Source organism: Astyanax mexicanus, chromosome 21 (genome assembly GCF_023375975.1).
Source record: "Astyanax mexicanus isolate ESR-SI-001 chromosome 21, AstMex3_surface, whole genome shotgun sequence".
Lineage (NCBI taxonomy): Eukaryota > Metazoa > Chordata > Actinopteri > Characiformes > Acestrorhamphidae > Astyanax > Astyanax mexicanus.
This window is the reverse complement of record NC_064428.1, coordinates 8,786,157-8,806,751: the sequence shown is the minus strand read 5'-3', so window position 1 is coordinate 8,806,751 and position 20,595 is coordinate 8,786,157. Positions and strand designations below refer to the sequence as shown.

General features: G+C 38.9%; 2 protein-coding genes across 2 annotated transcripts in view; one reads left to right on the top strand and one right to left on the bottom strand.

Annotated features, from left to right (window-relative positions):
• LOC111196209 (NACHT, LRR and PYD domains-containing protein 12) overlaps nt 1-20,595 on the top strand; it is a 280,945-nt gene that overhangs the window by 191,866 nt on the left and 68,484 nt on the right. The gene's annotated exons all lie outside the window — the stretch shown is intronic.
• On the bottom strand, nt 12,130-13,156 carry LOC125785897 (epidermal differentiation-specific protein-like). Its single transcript, XM_049470102.1, has one exon. The coding sequence runs from the start codon at nt 13,146-13,148 to the stop codon at nt 12,135-12,137; it is 1,014 nt and encodes a 337-aa protein (XP_049326059.1). The 5' UTR covers nt 13,149-13,156; the 3' UTR covers nt 12,130-12,134.

Here is a 20,595-nt window from a genome sequence, read left to right as displayed (position 1 = left end):
TTAACCAATAGAAATGCGTTTTATTAATAACTCATACGTACATCCATCCAGCTGCCTAACCTGGTAGTTGTGTTTAAGAAAGCCACTGGGATTATACAAAGGGCGTCACACTCCTACTGGAGATCCAATAACAATAACCACAAAACTCCAAACTGGCTGAGACACATACCACACATTCCACACATTCCACACTGCAGAGTGAATAAAGAAGACATGATGCAACAAAACAGAAAACAAAACTCGGAGGAGCCCAATGTCTCACAGCAACATAAAGTAGCTGGAGACCCCTGCAGGACTCACCAGAACACCACACTGTACATTTAAATGAATAACAATTACAGCTTTTACAGTGTCTTGTAGAAGTATTTATACCATGTGAACTTTTCCACAGTTTTACACATTACACCCACAAACCTGAAATGTATTTTACTGGGATTGTATGTAATAGACCAACACCAAGTAGCCAGTAAGCGTGAAATGCATAGTTTTCAAATGTTTTTCGAATAAAAGTCAAAAGTCAAAACTTTGGAGGATAATTTTTTTTTTTTAATTACAGCTGCTTATTTTTTGTTTTTCCCCATTCTTCTTTGCAAAACAGCTTAAGCTCAGCCAGATTTAATGGAGAGCATCTGTAAACATCAATTTTCATGTCTTGCCACCAGGTGCGGATTTGAAAGTTCTGGGGTCCCAAGCAATGTTTTTTTTCCGGGGGCCCTGATCAAATGGGTTCTCTTGTCACGACCTCGCTCTGTTTCCCTGTATTTCCTGCGATATACTGAGCGTTTATCTTCTACCTATTTTACCCGTGTATGACCCTTGTTTTGTTCGTTTCGACTACGTCTCTGCCTTATCCTTTTGTTCTGTTTGTTTTGTGATTTTCTGGTTTATTGAACTCTGCTTCTGTTTAATGGTTTCGTTTTCGGTTTGTGATTCGGCTCTGATGTTTTTGGTCTGTTGTTTTTCTGGTTTTGACCCACGCCTGTTATCCGACTACGCTATCTGCTTACGTGCTTTTTAATAAAGCCTCGTTTTGTTTTTACCGCGAGCGTCTGACTCCCGTCTGTGGCGTTACAGAATACCTCGCCGCAATGCAGACGGCGGATTTCGAGGCTCTTAAAAACGCGGTTAGCGATCAGAATAAGACGCTACTACAACACCAGCAGCTTTTTGAGGGATTTTCTCAGTCTGTTACTGCTATGGCTCAGCGTCAGGGAGATCAGCAGGACCAGCTAGCCCAGGTGATTGAGAGTATGAAGCAGTTATCTTCTCAGCTACAAACTTTGGGTGCTTCTGCTGTTCAGTCTGCTCCCAGCCCTGCTTTAGCTCAGAATGTTACTAGTCACGTTTTTCCTGTGAGTAAACCTGACAAGTTTGATGGCTCTCCTAATTTGTGCAAGGGTTTTTTGTTGCAGTGTTCCATCTATTTCAGTAATTCTCTCCCTAGCTCTGATAGTTCTCGTATTGCGTTTGTAGTTTTCTGTATGACTGGTAAAGCTCTGGATTGGGCTACTGCTGTATGGTCTAACATACAATCCTGTACCTATGAGCAGTTTGTTGAGCAGTTCAGTATATCGCTGGAAATACCGGGAAACAGAGCGAGGTCGTGACATCTCTTGTATAGCAAAATGCAATATTGACTCTGACAACGTAGCTGTCTCAGGTACCTCATCAGACTTTTCATTTCTTGCTGCTACAAAAAAACTGGTGAGCTTTGTGAAGCTTTCTGAGCTGGACTTCCTTTCCTTAATTTTCTTTCTTTTTTGGGCACTGCTGGGACAAAACCATTTAATGGTTGTGCCGGAGCTATCCTAAGTCTACCTTGCCTAGCTTAACTTGCATGTACAGTGTCTCTTCGGTGTAAAACAAAAAAGAAATAATGTGTTCCGTTTTTTTTGTTGTTGTTTTTTTTTGCCAGCAGGGGGCCCCCTGGTCCCTGGGGCCCTAAGCAATTGCGTGGTGTGCATGGTGGTTAAATCCGCCCCTGCTTGCCACAGAAGCTCATGGGATTTAGGTCTGGGCTTTGACTGGATCATTCTAATACACAAAAATATTCTTGATCTAAACCATCTTACTGTAGCTCTGGCTGTATGTTTAGGGTCATTGTCTTGCTGGAAGGTGAATCTCCTTCCCAGTCTCAAGTCTTTTTCAGCCTCCAACAGGTTTTCTTCCAGGACTGACTTGTATTTTTCTCCATCCATCTTCCCATGAACTCTGACCAGATTCCCTCAAAGCGTGATGCTGCCACCACCATGTTTCACAGTGGGAATGGTGTATTCAGGGTGATGTGTGGTGTTTGTTTTCCACCCCATTAAGTGCTTTGAATTTAGGCCCAAAAGTTCAACATTGGTCTCATCTGACCACAGAACCTTCTCCCACATGTTTGCTGCAACTGCAAACATCAATTCATATGGTTCTTTTAACAATAGTTTTCTTCTTGACACTCTTCTATAAATGCCATATTTGTGGAGCGCATGACTTATGAAAGTTGTCCTGTACAGATTCTCCCACCTAAGTTGTGGATCTCTGCAGCTCCTCCAGAGTGATCATGGGCCTCTTGGCTCCTTGAATGGCCATGACTTGGTAGGTTTACAGTTTTTTTTTTTTTTTACAAATACTTTTTCTATTTTTGAATGATGGATTGAACAGTGCTACTTGGGATGCTTAAAGCTTGGGATATGTTTTTATAACCTAACCCTGCTTTAAACTTCTGCACAACTTTATCTCTGATCTGTCTGGTGAGTTCCTTGGTCTTTATTATGCTGTTTGTTTACTAGTGTTCTCTAACAAACCACCTTCAGAGAACAGGTATATTTCAACTGAGACTAAATTACACACAGCTGGACTCTACTAACTAATTAAGTGACTTATTTTTGGCCCGCCACCACCCCCTTTTTTCGGAGGACAACTTTATTTTTATTACAAGAAGATAAAATGTAAAATAAATAATAGTACAGATAACAGTAATACAAAAAGAGCGGAAAACTCCATACCAAATAGAAAGTGATGGATGATTGGGTGTGTATGCCGTGTTTGTGCGTTCAAGTGTGTTCATGCAAGTGTGTGTGTGTGTGTGTGTGTGCTTATGGATGTATGTCAGTCAGTGGAATGTAACTACACAAACCTTTTTTTTTATAGATCTTTTTATTGAAAAATCAGATATACAAACAGTACATTGTCATTATGTTTACAAAAGATTTTTCTTTTTTTTTTTTTTTTTCGCACTCAAAAAACCGATCGACAGTAGGTGGCGCACTTGACTTCCAATTAAGTAAAATTCGCCTTCGTGCCAGCAGAGAAACAAATGCTATAATATTCTGTTGGTTCCTAGTTAAATTTTCTTCTTTGTTTGGTGCCCCAAATAGTGCCATCATTGCACATGGCTGTAAAGCGACTCCAAAGACCTCTGACAGTACCTCAAATATATCAGACCAATAGCCTGTTAACAGATGGCAGGACCAAAACATGTGAGTCAAATCTGCTACATTAGTATGACATCTGACACACTTGCTATCAATATTTGGGTAAATGGAAGCAATCCTTGCTCTACTCCATTGCAAGCGATGGACAACTTTAAACTGAATGAGGTTTAGTCTTGCACAAGACGTGCTACTGTTTACTCTTTTTAAAGCGTCTACTGAGATTTCAGTTCCAAGTTCGTTCTCCCAGTGATTTTTTATCTTGTCTCGGTTGACAATGTCCGTTTTCATGATGATTGCGTAACAGTGTGTAGTAAAACCCCTCATAAAAACAGGAGCCTTCAAGATTAAGTCCAGGAGTGACTCACTTGGAAGAAAGGGAAATTGTGGGCTGTGATTTCTAGCAAATTGGCGAGCTTGAAAATAGCGAAACAGATCCTTTTGCTGAAGCTCACATTTGGCACACAAATCCTCAAAACCGGAAAATAATCCATTAATATACAGATCACTAAACCTCTTAATTCCTTTCCTATGCCATGTGACAAATGTGTGGTCAAGGTTGGCTGGTAGGAAATTATGATTGTTACATAATGGAGTATAAGTCAAAAGAGTATCCCTCAAGCCGTGCTGCTTTCTGAACTGAGCCCATATTCTTAATGTAGATATTACCACAGGGTTGGAAGTAAACCTGGAAATCTTCAATGGAAGTCTGGATGGACCAGCGCAAGAAGAGAGGATGATATGCATGACATGTACTCCATTTCACACCAATCTGTATCTACGGATTGAATCCAATATGCTATTTTGTGGAAATTCGCTGCCCAATAGTAAACTCTGAAGTTTGGCAGAGCCAGCCCTCCTTCCACCTTTGATTGTTGTAAGAACTCCTTCTTAATCCTAGGGTTTTGACCTTTCCATATGAATCTAGATATGAGTTTGTCAAGTTTACTGAAAAAAGACTTTGTCAAGAAAATAGGAAGGCTCTGAAATAAAAATAAAAATTTCGGTAAAACATTCATTTTAATGCAGTTTACTCTGCCTGCCACGGTTAAATGTAGAACATCCCATCTTTGCAAATCTGAGTCCAACTTAGACATGAGTGGTGTTAGATTTGCATCAAAGAGATTATTAAATGAAGGTGTTATGTAGATACCCAAATACTTAAATCCTGACCTAGAAATATGAAATGGTAGAGCATGGTCTGGAATTTGCATAGCTAGTTTGTTTATGGGTAAGCATTCACTTTTTGTTAGATTAAGTTTATACCCTGAGATCTGACCAAAATTATGCAACACTGAAATAACTGTATTAATGGAGTTCAATGGATCTGATATGTAAAGCAATAAATCATCTGCATACAATGACAACTTTGATTCCAATCCCCATCTTCTGATACCTCTTATTGAGGGTGTTGATTTAAGAGACAAGGCTAGTGGTTCTATAACCAGTGTGAATAGTAAAGGGCTCAATGGGCAGCCCTGTCTGGTGCCTCTATACAGAGGAAAATTTTGGGAGCGGATATTATTCGTAATAACTGAAGCTTGGGGGGAAGAATAAAGTAGTTGCATCCACTTGACAAACGTCTCACCAAAACCAAATTTCTTTAGGACATAAAAGAGGAAGTCCATTTCCACACGGTCAAATGCTTTTAAGGCATCTAAAGACACCACAATTTCTGGAACATTGGTTGATGAGGGGCCATATAGCACATTCAAGAGACGTCTTATGTTTGAAAATAAATGTCTATTTTTAATAAAACCTGTTTGGTCAGGTGAAACGATATGTGGCAGTGATTTTTCCAAACGTGTAGCTAGTAATTTGGAGAGGATTTTAATATCTGTGTTTAAAAGAGATATTGGTCGGTATGACCCACACTTAGATGCATCCTTGCCTGGCTTTAACAGAAGAGTTATGGTTGCTTCATTAAGAAAGTCGGGTAATTTGCCCTCTGACAGTGCGTGAACAAACATGTCTAACAGCAGCGGGGCTAGATGTTTAGAGAATTTTTTATAAAAATCGATCTGGAAGCCATCCGGCCCTGGAGACTTGCCGTTTTGCATGGCCGAGATGGCAAAGCTGACTTCCCCCAGTTCAATTGGTTCATCCAGACATTCTCTCTGATTAGAAGACAAGGTAGGGACTTTAAAGATTCTGAACTATACAAATCAGAGTAAAAATCTTTAAAAATATTATTTATTATTAAGGGGTCTGTTGTGGTCCTTCCCATTTCATCTTCAATTTCTAATATAATCTGTGCAGCCGACTTAGACTTAAGTTGATGTGCCAAGAGACGTCCTGATTTTTCTCCCTGCTCATAATATAACCCTCGCGATCTCATAATAAGTCTTTCTGTTTCAGATGTAGATATTAAGTTGTATTGTGTTTGCAAGGATATTCTTTCCTTATGAAGTGATGCGCTTGGGGATGTGGAGTTTTTCTTATCTAATTCAAATATGGCTTCAGTCAACTGTTGTTTTTGTTTCTTTCTTTCCTTATTAATATAAGAAGAATATGCTATTATTTCTCCTCTAACGTAAGCCTTAAGGGTTTCCCATAACAGTGATGGGGACACATCATCAGCTCTATTAGTTTCCAGAAATCTATTGATGGCTATTTCAATCGAAGTGCAGAATGTGTTATCTGACAGTAGTGTGGTATTAAAACGCCACTGAGGACGATAGCTGTAGTTTTGGCGAAAAATGAGATTCATTACTATGGGAGCGTGGTCTGATTCTACAATGGCTAAATATTCTACTGTCTCTACTGAATTCAAGAGTCTTCGGTCAATAAAAAAATAATCGATCCTGAATAAGTGTGATGCACATTTGAAAAGAAAGAGAACGTCTTAGTATGTGGGTTTAAATGTCGCCATGGATCCACACATGCAGCATGACTGGAAAATTCTGAAAACCCAGCAGCCATTTTGGAGAGGCTTAGCGCTTTGGGGTTAGACTGGTCTAAATTAGGATCCATTGCGCAATTAAAATCTCCCCCCAAAATCAACAGGTTTGTGTCAAGGTCTGGCAGCTGAGAAACCACTCTTTGCACAAATCCCACATCGTCCCAATTGGGGGCATAGATATTTACCATTAATACAGGGGTCTGATACAGAGTCCCTGATACTATGACATACCGGCCTTGTGGGTCAGAGATGAAGCTGGAAGTAATAAACTGGATTTTTTTATGCATTATTATTGCTGTACCCCTTGATTTACTGTTAAAACTAGAGTGGAACACTTGGCCCACCCAGTGTTTCTTTAAGCGCAGTTGGTCTGAATGGCTTAAATGCGTTTCCTGAAGAAAAGCAATATCTGTTTTCAGATTTTTAATATGAGAGAGTATCCTACCTCTCTTTACAGGGCCATTGAGTCCTTTAACGTTCCAGGATGTAAACCTCACGGCTGAGCCAGCGTAAAATCTGAATTATTATTAGCCATATCCACACATTGAACACATTGCAAATAATTATATCCTGTATCCCTTAACGTGCAAAACGTCAGTCATACCTAACACCATTGAAGCTAGTGGTACACAGTAAGAAACAAAAAGCTTACAGTCCACAAGAATACAAGTATAAAGGGTCCAGTCTACCCATTCATCCCCAAAAAGTGCTATCCCTGCTAACTCTGCTAAAATAGCAGCACGCAGGATTCGTCCCTCTTCTGATACTTCCAAAAACTTTCGTTCAATAACCTCACTCTTGAGAGAACTCCTGAATTAAGACATAAAGAAATAAAAAAATTAAAAAAAAAGGGGGAATCAACCTATAACCTAAAGTATTTGTTCACAGTTGAATGAAAGAGTGAAAACTCAGGCTTACAGATAGCGAACCAAGAACAGTCACCGAAGCCTGATTTAACAGTACACAGCTGTTTTTTTATTTTTTCTCCCCCCAACATCAAATGCGCTTAGGTTACTTTACCCAGTGCTGGATATGTTGCGTAATTACTCCTGTTCCTCCGACTCAGCCCGGATATCTGGGTTTCCCTCAACCCTTTGAGAGTAGAATGTCTCAGCCTCCGCAGGAGTCTCGAACAGTAGTGTTTCCTTGCCGTAATTAACACGGAGGCAGGCAGGGTAGAGTAGGTTCAACTGAATTCCTTTCTTGTAAAGGGCCGCTTTGACGTTCTTGAAGGCTGCGCGCTTCCTTGAGAGATGAGTGCTGAGATCGGGGTAAAATCTCAGGGTGTGTTCCTCATAGATAATTTCGTTCTGCCTTGCCCATTTCAGAACTCGCTCGCGGTCTTGACAGCTGTGGAAAGCGACGATTATGGGTCTCGGACTCGGCTTGCCTTTTTTAGGTCTCCGTAGCGAAATCCGGTGGGCTCGTTCCAATCTGGGTAGTGAAGGGAGGGTGTCTCCCATGTAATTCTTCAAGAGAGTTGAGACGAACGTGACCATGTTGTCTGCTTTCTTTTTGCTACCTTCAGGCATGTTAATGATGCGAAGATTCACCCTCCTAGACTGGTTCTCCAGGTCATCAATACGATCCATCAGTGTAGCGTTTAGCTTTTTCAATTCAGTAATATCTTGCTCAGCCTTGAACAGCGCATCAAAGTTGTCACCTGCTGTGGACTCCACCGCGGCGACCCTCTTTTCCAGTTTATCCGCCGTCTCTTGGAAACTCGCTATAGATGCCTGGATAGGTGCCAGCGATGTATTAATTAGAGACATCATGTCCAGTTTCAAATGTTCGCGTTGTTTTTCCATCTCTGCCTCCAATATCATACCGAAGTCTTCGGCATTAGCAGCTGCCGCCATGTTAGCCACTTTACTACTTAGCGTTCGGCTGGACTTCTTCTCAGAATCTTTCTTAGACATGTTTAGTAACCTAGAACTAGCCGTTTCAATGAATAATGAACTTAAAATACTATTACTTCGGTGTAAAGTCGTGTATATAGGTGTCCCAACCCGGAAGTTGTAACTACACAAACCTAAACAGATAAACAGACCAACAGAGACAAAGACAGACAGATTTACATACATACATATATGTGAAGTATTTATTCTACAGGTTCTGTTGAATAGTTTTGATATCTCATCAATCTATGGGCATATATGTTATAGATATATATACATACACATGCACATATACATACATATAATTTAGTATTGTGGTGAATTTTAGAACTTTAAGATTATTAAATATGTTGGCTGGTTAACAGGCTTTTTTCTGTTTTTGTTTAAATTAAGTTACTTCTGAAGGCAGTTGATTGCACTGGATTTTATTAGGGGCTTTAGAGGGGTTGAATATTGTTGCACATCACATTTTTTAGATTTTTATTTGATAAAAATAAAATAAAAAATTATCATTATCAAGTTTGTGGTTGTCAAATGACAAAATGTGGAAAAGATTAAGGGGTGTGAATACTTTTGCACTGTAAACCATTCCACTGAAGCTCTGACTGTATGTTTAGGGTCACTGACTTGCTGGAAAGTAAATATCCTTCCCAGTCTTTTTCAGCCTCAAACAGGTTTTCTTTCATGATTGTCCTGCATTTAGCTCAATCCATCTTCCCATCAACTCTGACCAGATTCCCTCAAAGTGTGATGCTGCCACCACCATGTTTCACAGTGAGGATGGAGTGTTTAGGATGATGTGTGGCGTTAGTTTTCCACCACACATAGAACTTTGCCGTGACCGTGGGTCTCTTTTCAGCTTCTCTAATTAGTGCTCTTCATGCCTGGGCTGTCGGTTTAGGTGGACGGCCTTGAGATGAGATGAGATGAGATGAGATGAGATGAGATGAGATGAGATGAGATGAGATGAGATGAGATGAGATGAGATGAGATGAGATGAGATGAGATGAGATGAGATGAGATGAGATGAGATGAGATGAGATGAGATGAGATGAGATGAGATGAGATGAGATGAGATGAGATGAGATGATCCTTTATTAATCCCACAATGGGGAAATTTACAAATTTGTCTTGGTAGATATGCATTTGTGTCTAAACAGTGAGATGTTCATAACTTGGGATATTTTTGTTATAATCTAGCTCTTACATTTCGACACAACTTTAACCTGATGTTACTTGGTTTTTCTGATGCTGTTAGTTATATGAAGAGTAAATTACACACAGCTGGACTATATTTACTAATTAGGTGTTTCTGAAGGCAAACTGGTTACACTGGATTTTATTATTTAGGGGTATCAGAGTACAGGGGGCTGAACGCAAATACACACCAGACTTTTCTATTTTTTTTCTCAGTGGTCCTGAAACGAAATGTGCCTGTGTGTGAAGATTAGTCTCAGTTTTTAAGGCAAGTTTAGACCAAGCCATGTGTATTACACACAGAGGCCAGCAGAGGGAAGCAAATATATTATTGTTATGTATGTGATTCAGTTGTACAGTAAAGTTTTAATATGTGAAAATGCACGAGCACTTCAGGTGTTATTCCTGCAACGTTTTTTTCCGTTTTAAAAATAAAGGTTCAAGAATAAAAGATAAAACTGATTGGATAGATATTCATGTTTGTTGAATTGCATGTGTTTAATTAGGGTTACAAATATCTAGTTCTTAACTTCTGTATGACTGTGTTTTAGAGCAGTGGGGGTTCGAGCACTGGGCCGCTGATGCCAAAGTCGTGTGTTTGATAACCAGCTTTGGCGGTCTGCTCATATAGAGCTCATATGCATCTGAATCCAAAATCTGGTGTACAGCATGTGTGGCGGTGATCTGGTGAGGAATACTAAGAGAACTCTCACTTGCAAAGAGTAAAGCAAGGTGGTGGTAGCATCATGGTCTGGGGCTGCATCAGTGCTGCCTGTGTTCTGTCGAGGTATGCTACCCATCGATATGTGCTTCTTTACGGACATGTTTTTTTAACTTTAACTTTTTTTTTATGTTTTTGTAATGTTTTTTTATGATAATTCATTAAGTTTTTATTGGGAACATTAAACAACTTGCTTGAACTTGTTTGTATAGATTTTGTGCATAAAATGTAAAGCCAGTGAGAATATGAGTATATTTTGGTGCTAGTTGAAAACTTCACAAGATTTTCCATCACAAAACAATGAAAAAAGTCTGGTCAGACTGCAGAACATCTTTATTCTGAATATTCAATTATTCCATCCCTTGGTTTGGCTACACCTTCAAGTTATACCTCAACCGATGCTGAGAGGTGAAAATGAGCTGGATCACTCTAGAACTTCTGATTACCATCCCTCTGCTGAGAGATTTAATTTACCACTCCTGCAGATACTGCACACAAAGAAAAAGAGAAATGAATGGACCACCTGCATCAAGTGGTCCCTGCATACAACTGTACTCTGCATAAATCCACAGTACTCCCCTCACTTCTTGCTGTAGGGTTGCCATTCTGTATACCATCCTTTTCACAGGTATTTAATCCCCTTAACAGACCTTGATCCATTTACGGGCTACAGGTGAAGGGGATACAAAACCCTTTTTTTGTACAGTAAAATGATCTATTTAAATTCTAAAAACTCTTGAGGGTTTTGGAGTTTCTGGATACTTGGAGAAGCTGTTCACTTCTTCACTCTCTACTCTTAAAACACATAATAAATTAAGATCTGTTTTTAGAAGAAACCAGAGGAAAAAAATCTACATGTTTAAAAATAAACACAAAAACTAACCAAATGAAAGGATTGGAAAACTGTTTGATTTTTTTTAATACAATATTAATTTAAAATGTTAAAAGTTTAGGAAATCACCAATTTTATGATTTTTAGTTATAGTTACAATTAGGATTTTCAGCATCAATTATTATCCAAAATTATACTGTTGTATGTAATGCTTTAATTGAAATATTAAATATACAGGCGTGTAATATCATGTAGAATACAGAGAAAAATGCTAGTCTGTTAAAGGGTTAATACCAATAAAGCCCACTTAAAGAGGGCTGAAATCTGTGTGTCACCCTGGCAGGGTATCTGGCGCCATATGTGAGGGTCTTTAACCAGAGCATGTGTGGAGAAGACCATGTTTTATTGTTTATCCTGTTCCCAACACACCTATTCATGCTACTCATCTAATATTCTGGCTAAAAGAAGTGTTTTAGAGCTGGATCCCTCAAAAATACGCTCGACAGGGGGTGCTCCACCACTACAGTTGGGAACCACTGGACTGGACTATGAGACAGACTGATAACCCAGAGATCTGAGCTGGACTGGTTCTTATCTTTTGGGCCAAGAAATAAAATGGGTGTTTCCTGGCATATCCTTAGTCGAAAAGGATTTCACATCAAGCATTTTAAGGTATTTCCCTTTTACTGCTAGAGTTGGGACACGAGTAAGAGCTTGTATCAAAGAGACTGAAAATGTGTTGCTGTTTATTATATTGATTTATTTCATTATTGCTTGTTTTTTTTGTTATAAAAGACAAAGCACACACAAAGGTTTAATTTGCTGATAGCATTAAGTAAAATGAAAGCACATCAGAAGAAGATTAGAAGAGAAAACAGCAGTATGATGGTCTCAGCATGTCACAGGATCCTCGCCTGCCTCAGTACCCTCGAGAAGCCCAGTGAATGTGAACACCCCACACCAGTAAGGGACACTGGAAATGAAAAATGGTGAAAAACAGAATACTGATACAGTCTCACAATGAATAAATCAATAATATAATACTATTATATCAAAATATTAATTATTTCAATCCATGAAAACAGGATTTTGCATGTGAGGACATGCTAGTAAAATACAATCTAATTCATGACAAATCTGATTGCAGTGCATCATACCTACTGGTGTTCTAGATCTTCTCTTCATCGTACTCGGTGGTGATAGATTCTCCAGACTGGCACCTGTATTCTCCATACTCCTCCTTACACTGAGAACCCGTGGTGATGATCAGCTTGACCGGAACCTTTACACTCACTTGCTTCCTCACCACATTCACAGTGAGCTTGGTGTTCGGAGAGACGGTGTTCGGCAGGGAGATACGAACACTCTTCTTCTCGGTTCTGGTGTTGTTTTTCCCCCACTCCACAGTGAAGGTGTTACTCAAAGATAAGTTGTGGCCACCTTCAAACAGCCCCATTACATCTACATTAAAGGATGTTCCCCAGCTGATTTCTGTACTGTTGCTAAAGTTGAAGCTCTCATTGACAGACGTCTCGTAATCTCGACCCATCTCCGTGGTGAAGGTACGCTCTTGTGATGAACGATTCACAGAGCTTATGGTGTCGATGACAACGGACTGAACGTGTTCTTCCTTCTTGTCCCAGAGGACCTCTGCAGATATGCCAGTTTTTCCCGGCTTCAGAGGAACAAGGTAGGAAAGCTTGTCATGGAAGTTGAAGTGGCCATAATCAGGCACATCCTGAGAGAATCTGGCCACAATTATTTGCCCAGTATTATCTAGATGCTCATAGAGGAGCCATGCTCCTCTCTGCACCTTGTGAGAAGATGCAATATCATTGAAACTGCCATGGCACAAGTTGGTCTCATTCCTGAGAACCAGCTGCCTGCCCTGATAGTATGGGTGCTCATAAAGGGTGATCTGAGGATTAGTCAGGTCCTCCGACACCAACTGTAGTGAAGAAATGACATTATTTCTGTACACAGTGCCATATTCACCCTCTTCAAAGATCTCAATGTGTCCACGATAATTGGTATGTTCATACGCCACCCACGGATTTCCGATCACTTTCACAGAAGAGATGCAGTTATCAAAACTTTCTGCAACTAAATCGCTGACATCAGAGGTGAACTCTCTGCTGATGCCCTTGAACCAACAATGCTCGTAGACGATGATCTTGTTCATGGTGCCGGGAAGAGTTGTCCTGTTGTTGAAGGCAAAGCAGAATGAGGTGAGTTTGAGTTTATGCAGAGTACATCCATCAATAAGCTCATCTCTTTCCATATATAGCTTGCCTTGTGGATTTAAAAACCTGCTTGGACATACAAGTGCTAACTGTATGATGTAGCAGGGGCAAGGAGAGGATGCAGAGAGCGAAGGTCAATGGCATGTATTTATTAACAACAAGATGAACAGAAAACACACCAAGAACCTGAAATAAACCAAAACATAGAAACAAGGAATAACCTAACAGACTTAGCAACGTACAAGAACTGACAACTAAGACTGAAAACAAAGGGCTATATACAACCCCTGGCAAAAAGTATGGAATCACCAGTCTTGGATGAGCGCTCCTTCAGACATTTCATTCTGTAAAACAAACTCTGATCAAAAACATGATACAATAATAAGGTCATTCCAAAGTGCAACTTGTTGGCTTTCAGGAACACTCAAAGAAATGAAGAAAAAACATTGTGGAAGTCAGTGAATGTTACTTTTATTGACCAACCACAGGGAAAAAAATATGGAATCACTCAATTCTGAGGAAAAAAGTGTGGAATCATGAAAAACAGATAAACAAAAGATGATTCAAAATACATCACTAGTATTTAGTTGCACCACCTTTGGCTTTTATAACGGCTTTCAGTCTCTGAGGCATGGACTTGATGAGTGACAAACAGTATTCTGCATCAATTTGGTGCCAACTCTCTTTGATAGCAGTTGCCAGATCAGCTTTGCAGGTCGGAGCCTTCTTGTGGACCATTTTTTTCAATTTCCACCACAGGTTTTCAATTGGGTTGAGATCTGGACTATTTGCAGGCCATGACATCGACTGAATGTGTCTTTCTCCAAGGAATGCCTTCACTGTTTTTGCCCTATGGCACGATGCATTGTCATCTTGGAAAATTATTTCATTATCTCCAAACATCTGTTCAATTGAAGGGATGAGAAAACTGTCCAAAATGTCAATGTAAACTTGTGCATTGATAGAAGAATTAACCACAGTCATCTCCCCAGTGCCTTTGCCTGACATGCAGCCCCATATCATCAAGGACTGTGGAAATTTGGTTGTTTTCTTCAGGCAGGCCTCTTCATAAATCTCACTGGAACGCCACCAAACAAAAGTTCCAGCATCATCACCTTTTCCAATGCAGATTCTTGACTCATCACTGAAGATAACTTTCATCCAGTCATCCACAGTCCATGATTGCCTCTCCTTAGCCCACTGCAGTCTTGTTCTTTTATGTTTAGGTGTCAATGATGGTTTTCTTTTAGCTTTCCTGTATTGAAATCCCATTTCCTTTAGGCGATTTCTTACGGTTCGGTCACATACATTGGCTCCAGCTTCTTCCCATTTATGCTTCATCTGTTTAGTTGTACTTTTTCGGTTTTCAAGACAAATGCTTGTCTTGACGCTTTGATGTCTTTCTCGGTCTACCAGTACGCTTGGCTTTAACAACCATTCCATGCTGTTTGTATTTGGTCCATATCTTGGATACAGCTGACTGTGAACAGCCCACATCTTTAGCAACCATGCGTGAAGAGTTACCTTCAAGAAGTTTCACAATCCTCTCTTTTGTTTCAAGAGACATTTCTCTTGTTGGAGCCATGGTTCTTGCCACTCTAATTCGTCCAGCAGCCCTCCAAGGTGTCATGACTGCAGGTGTTTTTAACTGCAGACTAACGAGCAGATCTAATCTGAGGCAGGTTTCCATTTAGGGAAAGGAAATTGACTGGGTGTGTCCTTATTTTCTACCTTCAATTTGAGTGATTCCATACTTTTTTCCTCAGAATTGAGTGATTCCATATTTTTTTCCCTGTGGTTGGTCAATAAAAGTAACATTCACTGACTTCCACAATGTTTTTTCTTCATTTCTTTGAGTGTTCCTGAAAGCCAACAAGTTGCACTTTGGCATGACCTTATTATTGTATCATGTTTTTGATCAGAGTTTGTTTTACAGAATGAAATGTCTGAAGGAGTGCTCATCCAAGACTGGTGATTCCATACTTTTTGCCAGGGGTTGTATATGGAAGGGGACAGGAAACAGGGAACACCTGAACAAAGGTGAAGAGGGGGCGGAGCTACAAATGAAACACAGGTGAAAACACTAAAGGCGGAGATACGGGAGGAACACAGGACCATGTGGGGCATGACACAGGCATGGAGGAGGAAAATTAAACACAGAGGCTGCATCCAGAAACTTTTGCTACTCCTCCTCTCCTACTCCTCCTTTCCTACTCCTCCTCTCCTACCCCGGAAGAAGGTGGAGGAATCGAGGAGAGGAGAGGAGGAGGAGGAATGGAGGGAAGGAGCTGTAATTGGGGAAATGGGACAGCTGATCCCTTTTAGATAGGATGTTGACTACCGATGAACTGAGCCAATCACAACGCTCACTTTCAGCACGTTTCAGAACATTACTATCACACACAGCCAAAAATTCAGATATTCCAATAAAATCCTGTTTACTCCCAGCCGCATTTTTGGCCGCATCTCTGGCCAGTGACTCTGGCAGCCCTGTCTGACCTCAGCCTTATGAGGGATTCAGTTCCTCATCAGTCCCTAAGTTAAAATAAATAAGTAAATAAATGAATTAATTAAAATTATATATATATATATATATATATATATATATATATATATATATATATATATATATATATTATAAATAATATGTTTTTATATGTATAACATGATACACATAGGGTCATAAATATAGTTTTACTGAGCATACAGTTTATCTAAACTATAAATTATATTACTGCTTTACTGGCTGTTTAATTAGATAAGGAACCTAGTTAATTAATATGTTTATGACGTATATTTGGCCGCGTTGCCTTCCCCATTTTCGCGTGCTCTGTGGGCGTGGATGCAGTGATGTCATTGGAAAATCCTTAAAAGTCTTCCGGAGTAGGATACACTGATGTAACCTCCGTTGGTAGTCTACTACAGGTGGATTTTAAGCGGCTTCTTTCGTCTCCTACGGTATTCGGACAGGCGGCAAGATGGCGTCACGAAATCAGTTTCCGGGTCACGGAGGAGAGGAGGAGGATCGGTAGGAAAAAGGAGACACTTATGGGGTTTCTGGACACAGCCAGAGAGAGCAGTAAAAACACAGAAATGGAATAGGAACAGACACAGAAAAGAGCCAGCTAAATAAATAGCAAATATAAAAGTAAAAAATAGGCAAACTAAAGCAAAAACCGAGGAAACTGAACAAAAAAAAACTAAACACAACGATTAACATTCGTTTTCACACACACACACACACACACACACACACAGATGTAGAATGCATCACAGATTAATTATTATAGTGCATAGTGCTTGCATGCTCACCGCAAGACCTTGGGGACTGTAAAAAAAAATACCGGTCCTGACAAGTGATGAAGATTTGTTCACTTTATTTGAATTTCTGTAAGCTAAACCTTTAACAGGATTCAAGATTCAAGATTTTTATTGTCACGTTACAGAGTACAGGTGTGCATGTGAGTGAAAAACTTGGGTGCAGATTCCCACCAATGTGCAGAGAACAATATTTACAAGAAGAATAAAAAAATAAAATATAATATAAAATAAGACATACAGATAGCTTTACAATATAACACTGTATGTCTTATTTTATATTATATTTTATTTGGATGTGTTCTTGTAATGTCAAACCAACTGTATTTTTGTATCTTTGGTATATTTTTGTATTTTACTGTTGGATTGACATCACAGCATCACATTTGAGAAACTTCTAAAGAAATCTTTTATAAAGTCTATTAATACTGAATGGCATTGGCCACACATTTCTATTTATAATAACATTCATAAATACAGCTCATTTTTATTCTTTCTTTTGCGCAGTAAAACATATCTAATACACTGTATATAATTTAATGTGACCTATATTTTTAGATCAAGTTGATTGGTCTGACAGTACAGTCAAATTACTGGAAAGGCTCACGACGATTAAGATAAATTAATATTATTGTGAGTCTGATTGAAATCTCAGGACAGTATCTCATTGGATGAGTTTTACCCATCATGTATAAAGGGTTTGTTATGAATGTGCAGTTCAAGCCTATATTAATTCATTTGATAGACTACTGAGAGGCTATTGATTTTTCTGCTGTATTAGTTTAGATTTTTGTGGGGGCCACAGAAAGTTTTGTTACAAATGTTTGGGAACTCTTGCATTAGATGCCTTACCTTTCTACACCGCCTCTTTCCAATGAAGATTTGAATGGCGATTGATTCTTTGAACCGCTGAGCCAAAGAAACTGTAGGTCTGGGACTGTGTTGGACCTGACGTTCTGTAAAAGCAAACCATCAAAGCTGAGTAACATGATAAGTAATAAGAAAAGCCTGTCAAATAAAAGCTAAGAGCCACAATGAATGCTTGTATTACCATATTTGTTTTGTAGGTACCCTAGCCAGCCAGTAGGTGGCAGCACCACCAGTAATGCCCAATGCAAGCAACACCAGAAGAAGAAATAGGGGTGTGGCTTCACATGGAACAAAAGCATTCCTGAGGCAAGAACAAAGCCTCTTTGAGTTTGCCCATAGACAGGTAAACACCTCAACAAAGAGACAAGAACACCAATGCCTCTCCTTTGTTCTACCAAGAGAACAAAGAAAACATCTTTAGGCCTACATCTTCAAGATAACAACATTAGCCAAACGTCTGATCAGCGTTTCCACACGGCTATTTCTTCAAGACAAGCTTGCACGAGATACACAGCTCGGAAAAGACAAGAAAAGCGGCCCGACCCTTCTCTTAACTGTGTACAAATTTCCTGGACCCAAAACCAGAAGGACGAATCATTCCCAGAAGAGTTTCCTGGACGTCGTCAAAACCCTTTCTACAAGAAGGCTGAAAATTCCCTCCATCCAGTGAGGACGGAAAACATGGATATTTTCTAACATATCCATTGTGTAAGACTGAACTTTTAAAACATCTGGGCATAGTTTAGATAAAGAACATTTTATCTTTAACTTACTGTATTTTACATTTTACATAAATGTATTTTTATTTATGAAATCTGCAACTGTTTATATTCTCTAAACTAAATTCTGTGAGCAAACCAACCTACTTTTCTCTGCATGCAAATCTCTTTCTCTTTTCTAACACTGAAATACAGCTACTGTATTTCTCTCTTCTAAAAATTTGAATCTAGCAATAGCTTGAAAACTGTCCTTTTAAATAGTCAGCTTCAGTTCTTTGTTCTGACTCAAAAGAGACCTGAACAAAGAACAGCTGAATTCAGTTACAGTGGAGCCATGCTCCACGTTTAAACTCAGCGCCATTTATCCTTTGTCCGCGCGCACGCGCACACACGCACGCTCCTCTCGCGCGCACCCGCGAGAACACGTGCGCACACTCGCATACGCGAAAACCCCCCTTCCGTCTCTATCGCGCGCGCACACACGCGCACGCACACACGCACGCTCTCTCTCTCTCTCTCTCTCCCTCATACACACACCCTTAGCTAAATAACCATTTAGCTCTCATATTGTAAATATACTGACTGCTGTTTGTAATATTTGTGTTTAGATTAGTTTGTGTGTTAATAAATGTCCATTTATTTTCACCAAGGTGTCTGTGTTGATTTCATGAATGCTAGTTGCTGCCAATAACCATATAAAAGAATTCAATTTAAAACCTTCAGAATCTGATTCAGCAATATCAGAATTTTAGTCATTGATTAAATCCTGATATTGTGGCTTTTTAATTAATAGCTTTATAAAAACAATTGTAGTTTTAATATTAATTAAAACTACAATATTTGTAAGGTGCAAGTAATTTTATGAGACTGATTACTTAATGAGATTTATGCCACCAGCACCTACAGTTTTACACTACTACTTGCTTTATGCATGTCAACCAAACAGAAACAATTAACATACCATAAGATGCACACCAATTAAACACAAATATATGTAGTAACACACATAGAGTTTTGGGTGCACTGAGTGCATTTAAAAAGTCTAATAGAATAGTAATTGATTAAATCAGATTGCGTCATATTCATCAGATAACCTACCTTTAAATGGAGTTTAGCTGTGGATCTCCCAGCTGTACTGACCCAAAGACTGAATGCTTTATTTATACACAACCAGTGAGTAAGGGGAGGGGCCAGTTTATAATGAGATCAATACAGAGCCTTACCATATTTGGTAGTTTAGAAGAGGAAAGATATAAGATGTACACCATAAGATAAGATTGATATATTAATATTAAAATGATATACTATACAGTATCAAGCATAACATTATGACCACCTTATTGTTTGTAACCCAATACGCATGTAATCAGCTCTGCTGGTCAAATAAGAGTACTTGGTAGTTCTATAATACAGACTGTAGTTCTGTATCTGTTTCTCTGTATACTTTATTATTACTCTCCTTTCACTCGTTCGTTCATATGTAGTACCCTAAAGGGAATCACCACAGAGCAGCTATTATTACTTGGGTAAAATAAAATAAAACAAAAAAAACTCTACTCTTATAATAACATACAACAACACTGCAAAAAACGTATTCATGTAATTTACGTAAAAATGCAAAAAACGTATTCATGTAATTTACGTAAACATTAAGATATTTTGGGAAGTGAGGTGCCTATTTAAAAATGCAACAGAAGTTGTTCATGTGTTAAGAGTTCATGTATAACATTTCTAACGGTCACACCTTTAGCCTTTTGTGTATTGTATTTCTCATTTTCTGTCCTGCTCCTCTGTTTGTTGCTGTGTTCCTTGTCTTGTTTTGTTCCAGTTTTGTAGTTTGTGTTCCTTGAATCTCTGTTTCTTCAGTCCAGGTCTGTTGTTTTGTTAAGTAAGTGTGCCAAGTTTGTTCATTTTGTATTCTTTGTGTGCTCTAGTTATTCTATGTTAAGAGTTATGTTTTAGAGTTTCATGTTTTTCATTTTTCTTAGTCTTTGTTTAATATATTCTAGTCTTGTTTTGTGAGTTTTTTGCACTACCAGTGTTTTGTTTTCTGTTTTTTTTTATTAATCTTGTTTATTAAAATTATTTAAATATATCTTCCCGTCTACTCCAATATAATTAACTAGGTTTAAGAATATAAAATACTTTCTGAACAAAGATTTTTTTTTTATTTTAAGCATATAGCCTACGTTCAGAACACTAAAACAGCAATAAGGATATGCGACGTCTTTTTGCTGTGGAATGCTAGGAGCTGAACTAACACACTCTACGAAGCTAACACACCTGTTGTTACTATCAACAATTAACTTACCTCTGACTTTACTTCGCATTGACACAAAGTTACAGTAGCTCACCTGATGTCATTATATCACTATACTCTATCGTTATACCACTATATTCTACCGTTATACCACTATACTCTACCGTTATACCACTATACTCTACCGTTATACCACTATACTCTACCGTTATACCACTA